The sequence below is a fragment of the Lepus europaeus genome, chromosome 21 (genome assembly GCF_033115175.1).
Source record: "Lepus europaeus isolate LE1 chromosome 21, mLepTim1.pri, whole genome shotgun sequence".
Lineage (NCBI taxonomy): Eukaryota > Metazoa > Chordata > Mammalia > Lagomorpha > Leporidae > Lepus > Lepus europaeus.
Window position 1 is genome coordinate 12,760,685 of NC_084847.1, and position 14,855 is coordinate 12,775,539.

Consider the following 14,855-nt stretch of genomic DNA (forward strand, 5'->3'; position numbering starts at 1 on the left):
GACTCTAGTGTGTGAGCTTAACAAAGTCATCCAGGGTGGTGACGCCCAGAGGAACAAATTGTCTCCTGTGCTCGGTGGGCTGCAGGTGGTACCCGGCTCCTCATCACTCAGTCCCTGCCTGGAGGCTTCGCTCAGCCCAAACACAGCGAAGGAGAACGCTGATGCCCAGATCGCGGGAAACCAAACTTCCCGAGAAGTCTGGGTCCGGAGCTCTCTCTGGTCGCTGAGGCTTGTGTTGGAACAGAGGCGGGAGAGTGGGAACATCCGGGCACTAGTCCTAGACCCTCTGCTGCCGTGTGCACTTGGGCAAGTCCCATGACCTTCCTAGGTCTCTGGTTCATCATGTGTGCGGGGAGCCCGGAGCTTCAGCTGCCAAAATTGTGCCAAGCACCCCTCTGTGCTGAACTCCACGCTGGGTGTGGAGCAATCCCACGAAAGAGACGAGCGTGGTCCCTACCTGGAACCTAGGGAGCTTGGCCAGTCCCAGAGGAAATCCACACATGGTTGCCCCAAACCACACAGACATTTCAGCCACGCTATAATGGCAGTGACTGGCCCTTAGGGGAACTGGCTCTAAAGACCGCCTCTTGGCGTGGGTGTCTGGAGCAGCAGGGGACACTCACAGCCCTGTGGGAATGCCTGGGCTTCAGTCCTGGCTCCACTCCCAATTCCAGCTGCCTGCGAGTCGCATCCTGGGAGGCAGCAGGTGGAGTCCTGGCTGGAGGTCCCAGTTCTAGACTTTGGCCTGGCCCAGCCCCCAGCTGTTGCTGGCATTTGCGGAGTGAACCAGCAGGTGGGAGATCTCTCCCTGTCTCTGTCTCTCTGCCTTTCAGACTAACCCACCAAAGAACAATCATTTCTTGTAACCCCTTAGCAATGCCTGTGTCCCGCGTTGTATGGGGCAGAATGAAGTTTAACGATGCTAACCAGACCAAGGTCACCCAGCTAGAAGTGGTAGTTAGGATTCCAAGGCAGCTTTGGCTAACCCCGAAGCCTTTAAATGTTAAATGCTGGATGACTTCCTTTTTATCTGACTACACCCTGGGGACTGACTTTAGAAATGGCTTTTTTGGGGAGGTGGGGGTCTCAGCGTAATGAGAATTTGCCCCCGGCTTACACCAGGGCATCTACTGAGCACCCATCGCCTATGGCAAGCACTGTTCCATCTGGAGGCCTTGGAAGGCACAAGTGCAGCAAGCAGCAGGTGGCTGGAGGCGGGTCGCTGCCACACTGCCCCTCCTGGCTTCGGGCTCGCACTCCAGGCACCGTACTCTCCCTGCTCCCAAGTCAGTCCACCAACCCACAGCGGAGCCCCTGCTGCCAGTATGCAACAAGTGCACTGCACTTCAACTTGACCTTTCCAATGGCCACCGCCCTGTCGTCCAGGTCAGACGTGAAATGAAATGAAATGAAATGAAATGAAATGAAATGAAATGAAATAGCAGTTGTGCGTGGAACAGAGAGGCCTATGCTAAGCCAGCCAGCCAGGAATAGCTCGAGTGGCTTCTTTCTAAGGGGCACTAAAGCTGCCAAGTTGATGAGCTCTGCACTGGGCACTTCCTGTGTTCAACTCATTCACTGCACCACAACGCCAGCTTCAAGGAAGAGATTTACCAGGAGGTCCTGCCTAGCTCACAAAATTATGCAAACCAAGGAGCCCCACAATCTGCCATCTGCAAAGCTGGTGGTGTCATTCTAAGGTTTGAGAGCCAAAGAACCATTGGTGCCCACGATGGCCGCCCATGGGGGAGGGCCCGAGAACCACGTGTGCCAAGGGCAGGTGAAGACCGATGGCACAGCTCCGTCAGGTGGAGTCAGGTCAATCCTCCGCCCCCTCCAAGGACTGGACCCCTCCCACCCTCCCTAGGGAGGACCGTGTGCTTTGCAGGGGGGCTTCCCAAAATTCATGCAACATGTGTGTCGTTTTAAAATTCCCTTTTCCCCAAATTGCTCGAAGCCCCTTCATGTTCTGCCTGCCCATTCAAAAGCGAATCTCTTCTGGAAACACCCCCACAGACACACCCAGAAATAATGCTTCCGCGGCTAGTGGGGCATCTCTTGGCCCGGTCAAGTGGCCGCCAAAACACCAACCATTACGAAAGGGGAAATGACCAGCATAAAATACCATTTAAGTTCAGACACACAGCCAAGAATAACTACTTATAATGTTGGTAGACACTGTGCTTCCAAAATCATGAGGCATTGGATGTCTTTAAAAAATAAAAAAAAAACCCTGCAGACACAGGTGACACTGAATTTGTGGCTGCGTCAGTTACATCAACTCTATCGCTCCTGATCAGAGCCTGCACCTGCAGCCACCGCCCCCCCCCCCCCCCCCCCGCGGCCCCATACACACAGACTGGGTTCCACATGGGCTCCGCGTGGTCACACAGGGGCCTTGTACCGTCTCAGAAGTCTTCCCTCTTCAGCCTGGAAGAAAAGTCGGGCTTTCCCCGAGTGAAGCAGAAACTGCGAACCCAGCCACTGACCTTTTAGTTCTTGTTTGGTCCAGAACATTCGGACGCGCTGGCGGATGTACTTGTCCTCACGCAGTTTCTTCTGCCACTGGCGCAGTTCTTGAATCTCGGGATCGCAGCGGACCTGGAAAACGCAGGAAAAGCTGTGGCCCCTTTCCTGCAGGCTGGCAACCCTCAGCTTGCGAACCCCACGTGGGAGGACGCTGTCCAGGGCAGCTGGGGATGCTTGTGATGCTCAGTGAACCAGTGTTCCAGAGGGGTGCGGACCACCCTGCCTGTGCCCCAGAAGTCGTGGGCTCTGGCCCTGCCCAGGCAACCACAGGCAGGACTGGAAACCCAATCCACCTGTAGCCGGCTGCGTTTTGAGCGGGTCACTGTGGACGGCCTGTGAGTGATGCTACAAAGATCCGAAAGGCCCCTGGCCGAAGACAGCTTCCCTACCCCTGTCTGACCAAGCACTCATCAAACTCAGGTCCTGTTTGAGCATGGAGGAAATGGTGTGAAGGTTTGCTTTGCTAACAGGAGGCTGAGATCACCTGTGCCATCCCATGGGGACATCATACAGCCACACAAAATAAAAATCGGCCAGTGAGAATAGAATATATTCTACCTAACCTGAAATAGCCAAGGTTACATCATTTTAACATGAAAGTTATGTGTAGGTTTTACTTTCTGTATTCTATGTTCGCCATATCCTGCATTTTTGCACACAGGGCACACCTCAGTGTCAACTAGCTGCCTCTCGAGTGCTCCACAGCCACACGTGTTTGGTGACGGTTGTCTGGACGGCTGATACACCAACCGCAGTTCCATTTCACACCAACTAACCGAGTGCCTACTTCATACTAGCCTTTGTGCTGGCCCCTGAGAATAAGGAGAGGATTAATAATTAGCTATATTTGATTGTTACTACAGCTATGATATTGACATATATTACTAGAGCTACAGTATATACTATATCATGTATACACCTGCACACTTATATGGTATACAGTATTGTTACTACAGCTGTTAGTATACTCTGTATATAGTGTAGAGTATTGTTACTGTAGCTAGTGTCATGATATATTACTGTAGCTGGAGTGTTACTATAATTATTTTTATTTTATTGTTATTATAGCTCATTTATTAAACCCTTATTTCTCAGGCATTGTTTAAGTAGTTTATAAAGTTTAATAATCAAAACAACCCAATAAAGCAGGAATGATGTGAGAACTGAGTTTTTTTTTAATATATAAATTTATCTGTTACTTCAATTTTTCCATGAATGCTTTGAAGTACTTCATACTTTTTAAAAAGATTTATCTATTTAGGGGCCAGTTTTGTGCCTTAGTGTGTTAACTTACTGCCTGCACAACCCCTGCCATCTCATATGGGCACCAGTTCGAGTCCCAACTCCTCCACTTTTGATCCAGCTCCCTGCTAATGTGCCTGGGAAAGCAGAAGATGCCCCAAGTGCTTGGGCCCCTGCACCCATGTGAAAACCAGATGAAGCTCCTAGCTCCCTCCTGGCTTCGGCCTGGTGGGCTCTGGCCATTGTGCATTTAGGGAGTGAAGAAGCAGATGGAAGACTTCTCTCTCTGTAACTCTGCCTTTCAAATAAATAAATCTATAAGATTTATCCATTTATTTGAAAAGGCAAGCAGGACACTCCAAGGTCAAAAGCAACGGAAGGCACAGACAAGTCATGGCCTTGGCCTTCCTGCCTTTCAAATAAATCTGTCTTTCATAGAAATAAATCTCTTTTTAAAAAGATTTATCTATTTATTTGAAAAAGTGGAGTTACAGAGAGAGGGAGAGAGGGAGAGAGGGAGAGAGAGATCTTCCATCCCATAGTTCAATCCCCAAATGGCTGCAATGATTGGACGTGAGAGAAGCTAGGCTCCTGGAACCCCACTCAGGTATCCCACGTGAATGCAGGGGTCCAAACACTTGGGTCATTTTCCTTTGCTTTCCCGCGCACACCAGCAGGGAGCTGGATCAGAAGTGGAGCAATCAGGACTCAAACCAGCCCTCAGAAATGGAATCTGTTGTTAAGCCATAGGCGTTGGCTTAACGCACGGTGCCACAATGCCAGCCCGAATACTTTTATTGTTGCTATGGCTCTTTTCTTGAGCACTTATGTCCCTAGCATTGTTGAAATATTTTGCAAATTTTAATCATCAAAACAACCCAACCAGGCAGGAAAGATTACCCCCACTTTACAGATGCATGAACTGAATTTAAGTCGCTCACCAACTCTGGCAGCTAGGAGATGGGGGCGCTGTGATTCAAACTTTGTGAGATGGCCTCCAGCTGCCCCCGGTCTGGAAGGACCCACAGGAGCAGGATCATCGGTGTGGTAAGGAAACAGGCACCAGCGAGTGCCAGGAAACACAGAGGGCCGTCTGACCCAGGAGACGCTACACCGAGCAGGTGAGCCAGTGGTGGGGAGGTGTGGGGCGTCCGTGGAGTTCCAGGGAGAGAGGAAGCAGGCTGTGCAGAGGTGTGGAGGCTGAAGCGCCCCAGGCGAGCAGGACACTCCCAGGTCAAAAGCAGTGGGAGGTACTGACAAGCCGGCCGTGCCCTGCCTCGCTCTCACTCAGCTTTCGCCTCTGCGCTTGCCTGCCATGTGAATTCCAAGGCCACACGTGAGTGACTTGTCAACGTGCGGTCGTGGGTCCAATGCGCAAGTGGCAAAAGAACACTGGGAGGCGTCCCGAGGATGCTGGCTTCCTGGCTCAGCTCTTCCGGTCACCTATGGAACACCAGCCCTGGGTGGGGGGGGTTCCCTTGGGTAACCAGCTCTGTCTGTTGAAAACGGGGCAGTGGTGTATTCTGGGAGATATTCCAGTTACCTGGAATCAGCAGGTGCCTCGGCTGCCCGGGGAGGGGATACGCGGGACAGGAAGAAGCAGACATGGAGCCCAGGGAGAAGACGCAATGAGGGACTGGGTTGTCCGGAGGGCGGGCTGCCCCCAGCTCTGCCAGGGGTGGTGATGCCCCCGAGCTGGGCTCAATCGGCTTCTCTCTCTGACCACTAATGAGTCACGTGACTCCCCGCCAGGGCCATGGGCTTCCTCCCGTGCCCACAACCTCCCCGTGTGATTCCCAAAGCTCAACTGTTGAGAGTCCCCCACACGTGCCCACCTCCCCGGGACACAAGCATGGCCCCCACGGGGGATCAGTGGGGGCCGGCTCTCAGCCCCAGGACCACCACTCCCTGCCGTTGTCCCATTCCAGAAGGGTCCCCCTCTTCCTGTTTGCCTCATGACCAGAAACCCCAGTGGTTGGGTTTTTGTGGCTTAAATTGTGGTAAAACACATTTCCTGCTTTGAAGTGTACACTTCATAGCATCAAGCACATTCCCAGTGTCGTGCAGCCACCATCCCTGTGCAGTTCTGGAACATTCCCATCAGCATGAAAGCAAAGTCCCCACCCCGTGGCCAGTCTCCGCCCCTTCCCCCCTCTGCCCAGCCCTGCAACCACTAACCACTTTCCACCCCACAGCCTGCCCGATGCCTTCGCCTACTCCGGCCACTTCACCCGGATGGGGTCGCACATGCGAGCGGCCTTTTCGTGTCCGGATGGTTTCACAGCTTGGCCCCCTTGCAGCCTGCACCAGGACCACCTCCCCAAGGAGTATTCCGCCATGTGCTGTACCACATTTTCACCCCATTCATCACTTAATGGGCATTTGAGTTGTTGCCTTTTTTTTTTTTTTTTTACTATGATGAATAGAGCTTCTATGAACATTTGTGCACTGGTTTTTGTTCAAACACCTATTTTCCTGCAAGCATTTGATTCTCAGTTACTTGAATACTCAACAAACAGAAGCACCCACTCCCCGTCGCTCTGGAAGCCAGAAGGTGAGCCCAGGACCGTGAGCTTTGCCTCCTCTTGGCCAGGGACCCTCTCGTCTCCTTCGCTTCACATCTGGGACTGCTCAGCCACGTGGAACACAGCAGCCTTGTTAGTTTCCATTTGCTGGAAAGACCTGGATCTTTAGAGAAGGCTTTTGTGAGCTCTGGGGAGAGCGTGCACCCATTGAACTGGGTAATCCCACTTGCTATCATCATGATTAGGAAATCGGTTTAAATGGTAATGGCTGTGCCAATCAGCAAATGCCATAGAGAGTACAGCGTGATGTTGACGTGGGAAGACCTGGAAGAAGCTCCTGGATTCAGATCGGCTCACCTCTAGCCGTTACGGCCATTGTGGGGGGAGGGGAGTGAAACAGCAGATGGAAGACCTCTCTCTCTGTAACTCTGCCTCTCAAGTAACTAAATAAATCATTAAAATTGTTATTTTTTAAAAAAAATTTATTTGAGAAGCAGAGCCAGAGAGAGAGGGAGGGGGGAGAGAGAGAGAGAGAGAAAGAGAGAGAGACCTTCCATCTCCTGGTTCATTCCACAAATGGCTGCAACAGCCAGGGTTGGACCAGGCGAAAGCCAGGAGCCTGGACCACCATCCAGATTTTCCAGGTGGGTGCAGGGGCCCAAGCACTTGGTCCATCATCTGCTGCCTTCCCAGGCACATTTGCAAGGAGCTGGATTGGAATCAGAGTAGCCGGAACACAAGTAGACACTCTGATATGAGAAGCTGGCATTGCAAGCAGCAGGTTGATGCCCAGGGCCACAATGCTGGCCCTCTATTTTTACTTTTTCAAATCATCATGTGGTGTTTATTTGCTCTTCCAAGATATGCACGCGGAGTATGATGCACATTATTATATAGTTGACCTTGGGATAAGAAGAAAAATCTCCTTTATGGGGTGAGCATGAAGTATTAACCTGCGAGTTAAGACACCCACATCCCGTATCTGAGTCCTTGGGTTCGAGTCCTGCTCCATTCCCAACTCCAGCTTCCTGCTCACGTGCATGCTGGCAGGCAGCCGGTGATGATGTTGGTTCATGTAAGTTGAGTCCCTGCCGCCCATGTGGGAGATCTGGATTGAGTTCCCAGCTCTCAGCTTCTGCCTGGCCCATCCCAGCTAATGCAGCATTTGGGTAGTGCACCTGCGGGTGGGAGCTCGCTGGGTACCCACTAAAGCCAACACGGGGGATTCTAGGGATGGAAAAAGCCAGCTCTGAGTCAAAAGGCTTGGGGGGTGGCGGGCGAATCTCGGCTCTGGCAGCCCTGAGCGAGTCAGGCTCTCGGCTTCCTCATCCGTCCAACGGGGGATAATAACGATACTCGGGTGGGACGGTGTGAGAACCAGCCGAGATAACGCGTGCGTAGCGGGAAGACAAGCGCACAGCAAGCTCTCCCTGTGCGAGCCCCTTCTCAAGTCAGTTAATAGAGTCCTGGGAATCGTCTGGATTCCGTGCACAGGCTGCGTCCTCACAGAGCTGGGGGTGCATGGAGCCAGCGATTCTTCACATTGAAAGCGAGGCCTCAGGGCTCACAAAGCGCTGAGCACACACGTGACTTTCTCATTGTGTAACCTCAGGCAGCGGCAGCGGCGGCCAACTGGTCGGGGGGGGGGGGGGGCAGGGAGGTGGGGGCTGCAGGCAGGGGGAAGACCAAGGCGGTGGCCTGGGACTCGCATCACTCACAGAGTTCTCTGTGTCTGAATTCCTCTTTGCTGAGTTGTTTTTTTTCCCCCTGAGCTTCTTGGCAAAACAGACAAAAACATAGCAACCACTTCCCTCTCTGGATGGCTCCCTGGAGTCTTTCTGATTGCTCTGAAGGAAGGTCCCTGATACGGCCGAGTTGCTGGAAGGATGCTGGAGACGTCACGTCCCAGAGGGCCCCAGAAGTGCCCAGGACAGAGATGCGCTGGCTCGGCGGGAGGTGGCTTGCGGAAGCTTCTTACTCTGTACTCACCATGACCTAACCATGATCATACTGAAGCGCTTTATTCTTGGGGAAAAGCTGGCTTCAACAGAAAGGAAATATGTCCGCAAAAGCTCCTTGAATTACCGAAGAAGATAGCATATGGGACTCTCCTGTGACTCCCATCTTCTCTTTGGAAGCCAGCTTTGTGACTGCCTCCCACGTCTCCGGCAAAGCATAACCAAACAACAGTTGGCCTCTCATCCTGTGGTTCTAAGTTCGCCTCAATGTCTTCAAACCTGTGGCTACGACATCTCCGTTCCAGTATCCAGATGCCCACCTGCTGTAGGGGAGAAGGCCTTGGAGACGCTGGCCACTTTCAGAGAGGTGTAGAAGTGTCTGCTACAGTGGGCTGCAGCACAGTAGTTAGACTCAACTGGGTGCGCTGTCATTAGCATTGAAAAGATCTAATGGGGTGGGGGTAAGGCGTTGTGGCATAGCCGATTCAGCCACTGCCTGCAATGCTGGCATCCCACATGGGCACCAGTGCCAGTCCTGCTGCTCCACTTCCAATCCAGCTCCCTGCTAATGCACCTGGGAAAGCAGTAGAAGATGGTTTGAGTGCTTGGACCCCTGCACCCATGTGGGAGACCCAGAAGAGGCTCCTGGGCTCCTGGCTTCAGCCTGGCCCAGCCCTAGCTGTTGCAGCCATCTGGGGAGTGAACCAGCGATGGAAAGATAGCTCTATGCATCTGTCTCTCCTTTTCTCTCTGTTAACTTTGCCTTTCAAATGAGTAAGTAAATCTAAAAAAAAAAAAAAAATCTAACTGAATAGAAAATGAATTAGTCCATTAAGTAAGGACCGTCTTTATTCCTGCTAATGTTTTCACTGCCTCAAAAGCGATTTTATCTGATGTTAATAAGGCTAGATCAGCTTTCTTCTGGCCAGGATTGGTGTGGAACCTTTTCCTACCTCTTTACTTCCAACCAGCGTGGTCTTTTGTGTTGCTTGCACCGCTAACATACAGCCAGATTTCTTTTCATATCCAGTCTGGGAATCTGAGCGGAGATTGTCCTATTACATTTTTTGTGATTCATGATACATTTGTATATTTTTTTAGAGTTTTATTTGTCAGAGAGAGAAAGCACGCCCATCCACTGGTTCCCTCCCACAGGCCTGCAACAACTGGAGCTGGGGATGAGGACCTCAGGCCAGTTCTCTGATGCAAGGATCTCACTGAGTTAGCAGGAGCTGGAGGCAGGAATCGAACCCGGGCACTGAGTGTGGGAGGCAGGCGGCGTGGCTGCTAGGCCAAAAGCCACCTGACATGTGCGTGTTTATCTGTGTCATCTTGTTTTGTTTTATATCATGCCTTCATGTCTCTATTTTTTCTTGTTTTGGATAGCATTGGATTTTAAGAACTCTGTTTCCTTCTACTGGTTTCTTAGCCTCCTCCTGAACCACGCCAGGACCTGAGAATGCCTCCAGTCTCCACTCTCCTACTCTCGTCACCTAGTAATTTAGCCACCTCTTATTTACCTCCCATTGGTTAATGCCTAGTTGGGGCTGGCAGCTGCCTCCTTCACCCTCCCATCTTGTATCGCTCCTTCCTCGCAGGTTCAATTTCCTTCTGATTCAAGTCTGCCATTTAGGAGATCTTTCAAGGAGAGGCATGTCTGCAACCCGTTTATTTACAGCAGGGCGGGAATGTAGTTCCTTTCCTTCAAGACTGAAGATCCTGCACTTCCTTGCCTCCCCCACCCCCATCCTGGCTCGCTGAGACGTCTCTCTTCAGTGGCATTGGTTTTCCTTTGTCATTGATCTTTCCCTGAGGATCACTAAGGCGTCTTCCCTCTGGTGTTTCCCGGTTTGGCCATGAAGCCTTTGATGTGGTTTTGTCCTCATTTCTCTGTTTCAGGATCCCTGTGCCTTCAGCGTTCGGGACATCCTCACGCCACAGCGCTGGGAACTGCTCCTTCCTCCTGGCTTGTTCCATTGTCGCAGTCTGGAAGTCCTATTGGACGTACGCTGGGCCTCATTCTGGTCCTTGTCTCTCAACTGCTTGTCCACATTCCCCATGTCTGTCTCTCTGCCTCATTCCGTCTCCCAGACTTGTCTCGCAGGTGACTAACTGCCTCTCTCTGCTCCTAACCTCATGCCCCAAATGTGGTCCCTGGATCAACATCACCTGGGAGCTCCTTAGAACTGCACATTCGTGGGCTCCCCCCAAGACCTACTAAGTTAGCTCTCCACAGAGTGGGCCCGGGGCTGTGTGGTGGGACAGAGTCCAGCTGACTCGGCCACAGCCCATCCAGGCTCGCTGGTCTCACATCGAGAGGCTGCCCTTGGTGACGCTGCAAATCCGAGTTTCACCTTTTGCTTCTTACTGCCGTGTTCTTTGAGCAAGGTGTGTGCTTCTCCCCAGTCATCCTCTATCATCATCTTAAACACGCTTATTTCGCAGTCTCAATGGCAGCCCTGGGGGCCTGCATTTTCCACTCCGCTGTGCTTGCTGCTGCCCTCCTGGGCGGTCTGTTTTCCTATTTGAGCTCACGCTCACTGTGGATCTTGGTACCTATCGAGTCCCAGCTTGCCCAGGGCTCAGGTCAATAAGCTTTTTTTTGGTGAAGAGGCTGATAGCAAACACCCTCACTTTGTGAGCCACGTGATCGCTCTCATCACTCCCTCTTTCACGATAGCACCAAAGTATCCATGGACAATGTTATAAAATGGGGAGGGCTGTGTTTTAATAAAGTTTTATTTATAAGAACAGGCAGTGGGCCAGCTTTGGTCCACGTGCTGTAGTTTGCCAAACCCAACTCTTATCCTTGAATCAGCATTAAAGCTATGGCCCCCAATGTCCCTCTTTGTCTCTTCCATCTCCTCTCTCTGCACATACATAGACAACATACATAAAATATATTCTGTAACATGCATGTTATGTCAATATTTACTAACTTAAGACTCTTTCCTGAACTTACCTGATGACATTGATGTCATTTTGTGCAACTGATAAAAATAGAATCCCAAGCCCTGATGCTGCAGGTTCTTTTTGTTTATATGTTTGAGAGAGAGAGAGAGAGAGAGAAACCATCTTCCACCTGCTGGTTCACCCCCAAATGGCTGAAACAGCAGAGGCTGGGCCAGGCTGAAGCCAGGAGCCTGGACCTCCATCTGAGTCTCCCACACGGGTGGCAGGTGACTCAAGGACTCGAGCCATCAACTGCTGTTTCCCAGGCAACAATAGAAGGGAACTGGACTGGAAGCAGAGCAGCCAGGACTTGAACCGGCGCTCTTTGGGGCTGTTGGGGTTGCACGCCGACCTGGTGCTGTGGGTTCTGATTCGGTACGTGTGAGCTGGAGCTGCAGTGGCCTGAGCGGGAACCCCGGGGGATTCTAACGCGCTGAGAAGTGTGGAGGACCCTGCTGCTGTGGAAGAGAACGCTAAGAGTGGGCTTCACGCTCCCGGGCTCACGACTCAACCATGGGGAGAAGGTCGTTTCAGTTCTTACTCCAATGCCATGCTGAAGGTTGCAACTGCTCACAGCCTGAGTCGAGAGGGAAGACTCGGGCTGTGACTGTGTGTTCGGGAAGGCATCGTGTCTATGAGTCATGGGCAGCAGCTGCTTGTTGGCGGGGTCCCCTCTGTGGTGCCGGATTGAAAAGAACCTTCTCCCAGGAAGCCACACCTTGTTTTTTAACAATGAGGCCACGTCCCAGTACATAGTTGGAAACAACAGAATTTCCCCCAGTGGTTCAGGGAGGACAGTTTGGATCCAGTTCATGCAACTTTTCTTGGTACTTGCTTGCCTGATAATCAGAGAATGAATAAGTTGCCAAAGCGTCTAAGGAATTTGATGAACTTTCCAATGATTTACAGGGTAAAATTACAGCGAAGCTTGCTGTGCCGAAAACCATGCTATTACACAATGCTTTGATCTCTTCCTTGTCATTAACACTCAGAGCTGACGTTTGTGCAGTACTTCCAGTTTATAATCCTCGCAGCGCCAGCTCTGTGCTGGGAATTCATGCATACGTGCATATTTCACAACGTTCATGGAAAATGGAATTAAAAAATAAGTTGATTTCAGTGCAGAATTTTGTTGAAATCCATGCATACAAGGGATTTTCAATAGTTTCATGGAAAATGTGTACGATGAAAAAAAATAACTATGCATGTATTTCAAAAAATGTTTGCCCCCAAATCAACTTATCTTTTGATTCCATTTTCCCATAGCCTTTCTGAAATGCCCGATGGAGTCAGTACAACTGCACCCCCACATTCCAGGAGGACCCCGAGACACAGGGGGTGAAATAACTTGCCTACACGTACAGCTGCAGTAGCCAAGATGTGAACCCAAGTCGTCTTCAGTCTCTGGCTACACTCTGGAATCACCTGGGGGAGTTTGAAGACAACCACAGTCTTACCTAAGATTTAACACCGTGGCTACTGATTTAATCGATGGCTTCAGGATGCCCACTGGTGCCCAGCTGCTGCTGACCTGCAGCCCAGTGTGGGCGCCAGTGCTCCAGACTCAAGTGTGGACCCAAGTCCATCAGCACTTGCAGGGCAAGTCCTCAGGCCCCATCCCAGAGCCACTCTGGGAGTGGGTCCCTCCGTACTGGTCTGGGGGCTAACAGGCAATCTAGATCATTCTGACTCGGGCCAAAGATGGAGGCCTGCTGGCCGCACTCTGCTCCAGGTGAATCGCATCCCCCAGGTCCCCGCCCCTTTGCAGACTGCCACTCTGCTCATGAAATGGGGGAGTCCATGCCCCCGCTCTTGAACTCAGGTGAGCCTCGTGACTCCCTTAGGCCAAGAGAGGGTAACAGGTGCCGCCGGGCAAGTTTCCCAGGCGAGGCCTCAGAAAGGCCTGCAGCTGCTGTTTTTTACCTCGTTGAGTTGTTCCTGCCATAATTCCAGGCAGCTGGTCCGGCCCACTGGAGGATAAGAGGCCACGTGAAGCACACGGAAGGGCCCCAGCCAACAGCCGGTGCTAACTGCTAGGCTCACAAACGAGGCCAGCTCGGCCCTTCCTGCCTCGCTGGGTCACCGCATGGACGCAGCCACAGGAGCGAGCCCAGGTAAGACCAGCATGAGTGCCCAGCTCACCCTCAGGATCCTGAAAAATAATCAGCTGTGGTTTTAAGTTGCTGTGTGTCAGAAGGGATGGAACTGCTAAACTGTGAGATTTGCCTATAATCTTTACCTAGAAGGGACGCTGGTTAGGAGGGCTCTATGGACGCTGGGGGTTGGACAGGTAGTAATGGCAGGTGATAAGAGGTGTGTTACATTCAGGGCCTGCTCCCTAGACACTGCTCTGTGCCGTCAAACGGGGGCGGGAGAGGTACTCAGGAGGGCGTCCTGCCTCTCTTGTGCCCGGCCGTCACCGTCCAGAATTTCTTTTTCTTAGAGATTCAGTTATTTGAGGGACTGGTGTGATGCTATGGCAAGAGCCCCTGACTGCCTCCATGCTCCAGTATCCCCCCAGGAGCAGAAGCGGATGCTGGGAGAACGACTGTTCCCAATCATCCAAACGATGCACTCAAACCTGGCGGGCAAGATCACGGGAATGCTGTTGGAGATGGACAACTCGGAGCTGCTGCACATGCTGGAGTGTCCCGAGTTTCTCCGCTCCAAGGTGGATAAAGCCGCGGCAGTTTTACAAGCTCACCATGCCAAGAAATAAGCTGCCCAGGAGGTGGGCGCTGTTGCTGCTACTACCTCTTAGACATGGAAAAACCGACTCAAAAGCCAAATAACCCCTCGTGGAGTTCAGCTCAAGGTTTGAAGACTTCGTAGCTTGTCCTATGGACCTCAACACCAAGAACCACAAACTGCAAATTTAATAGGCCATTTTGTATCAAAAGGTCAATTAATAAAGCACCTAGAATTTTTCAATTATGACTATATTCTGAGTTCTGCTGTGGCCCAGTATGAACTCTTCTATTGTGGGTTTCGATTTTCTTCCCCCCCCTTCCCTGAAAATTGGTTTTATTTGTACCCAAGTCTTACTTTTCTCAAAGAAAATTCTCCATTTTAAAGGACACCAGCATCCCATGTAAGTGCCGGTTCATGTCCTGGCTGTACCATCTCCAATCCAGCTCTCTTCTAGAGACCTGGGAAAAGCTCTAGGCTCTGGTTTTGGCCTGGGCCATCCCTGGCTGTTGTAGCCACCTGGGGAGTCAACCAGTAGATGGATGACTTCTCCCTCTATCACTCTGCCTTGCAAAATAAAGTTAATGTTTTTTCAAAATTTGAGAGGCAGAGTGAGAACAGGAGGAGGGACATATAGAACGAGAATGTCTTCCACCTGCTGGTTCATTCCCCAAATGGCTGCAACAACCAGGACTGGGCCATGCCGAAGCCAGGTGCTGGGAACTCCCACATGAGTGTGGGAGCCCAAGGACTTAGGCCATCTTCCGCTGCTGTGCCAGGCACATTGGCAGGGAGCTGCATTGGAAGCGGAGCAGCCGGGACTTGGAATGCTGGCGTTGCAGGCGGCGGCTTAACCCGCTGTGCCCCAGTGCCGGCCCCCAGAAACTGCTAGTAACTTGGCACGAGCAGCCCTACATTCTTAGTTCACGTGGGGCCTGCCTTGCTAACCATACAGCCAGTC

General features: G+C 51.7%; 1 protein-coding gene across 1 annotated transcript in view; it reads right to left on the reverse strand.

Annotated features, from left to right (window-relative positions):
- IQCK (IQ motif containing K) overlaps positions 1–14,855 on the reverse strand; it is a 124,311-nt gene that overhangs the window by 14,788 nt on the left and 94,668 nt on the right. The window contains exon 8 of the mRNA XM_062180962.1: positions 2,490–2,601. Coding sequence (XP_062036946.1) covers positions 2,490–2,601 — 112 coding nt within the window. The remainder of the gene's footprint in view (positions 1–2,489; positions 2,602–14,855) is intronic.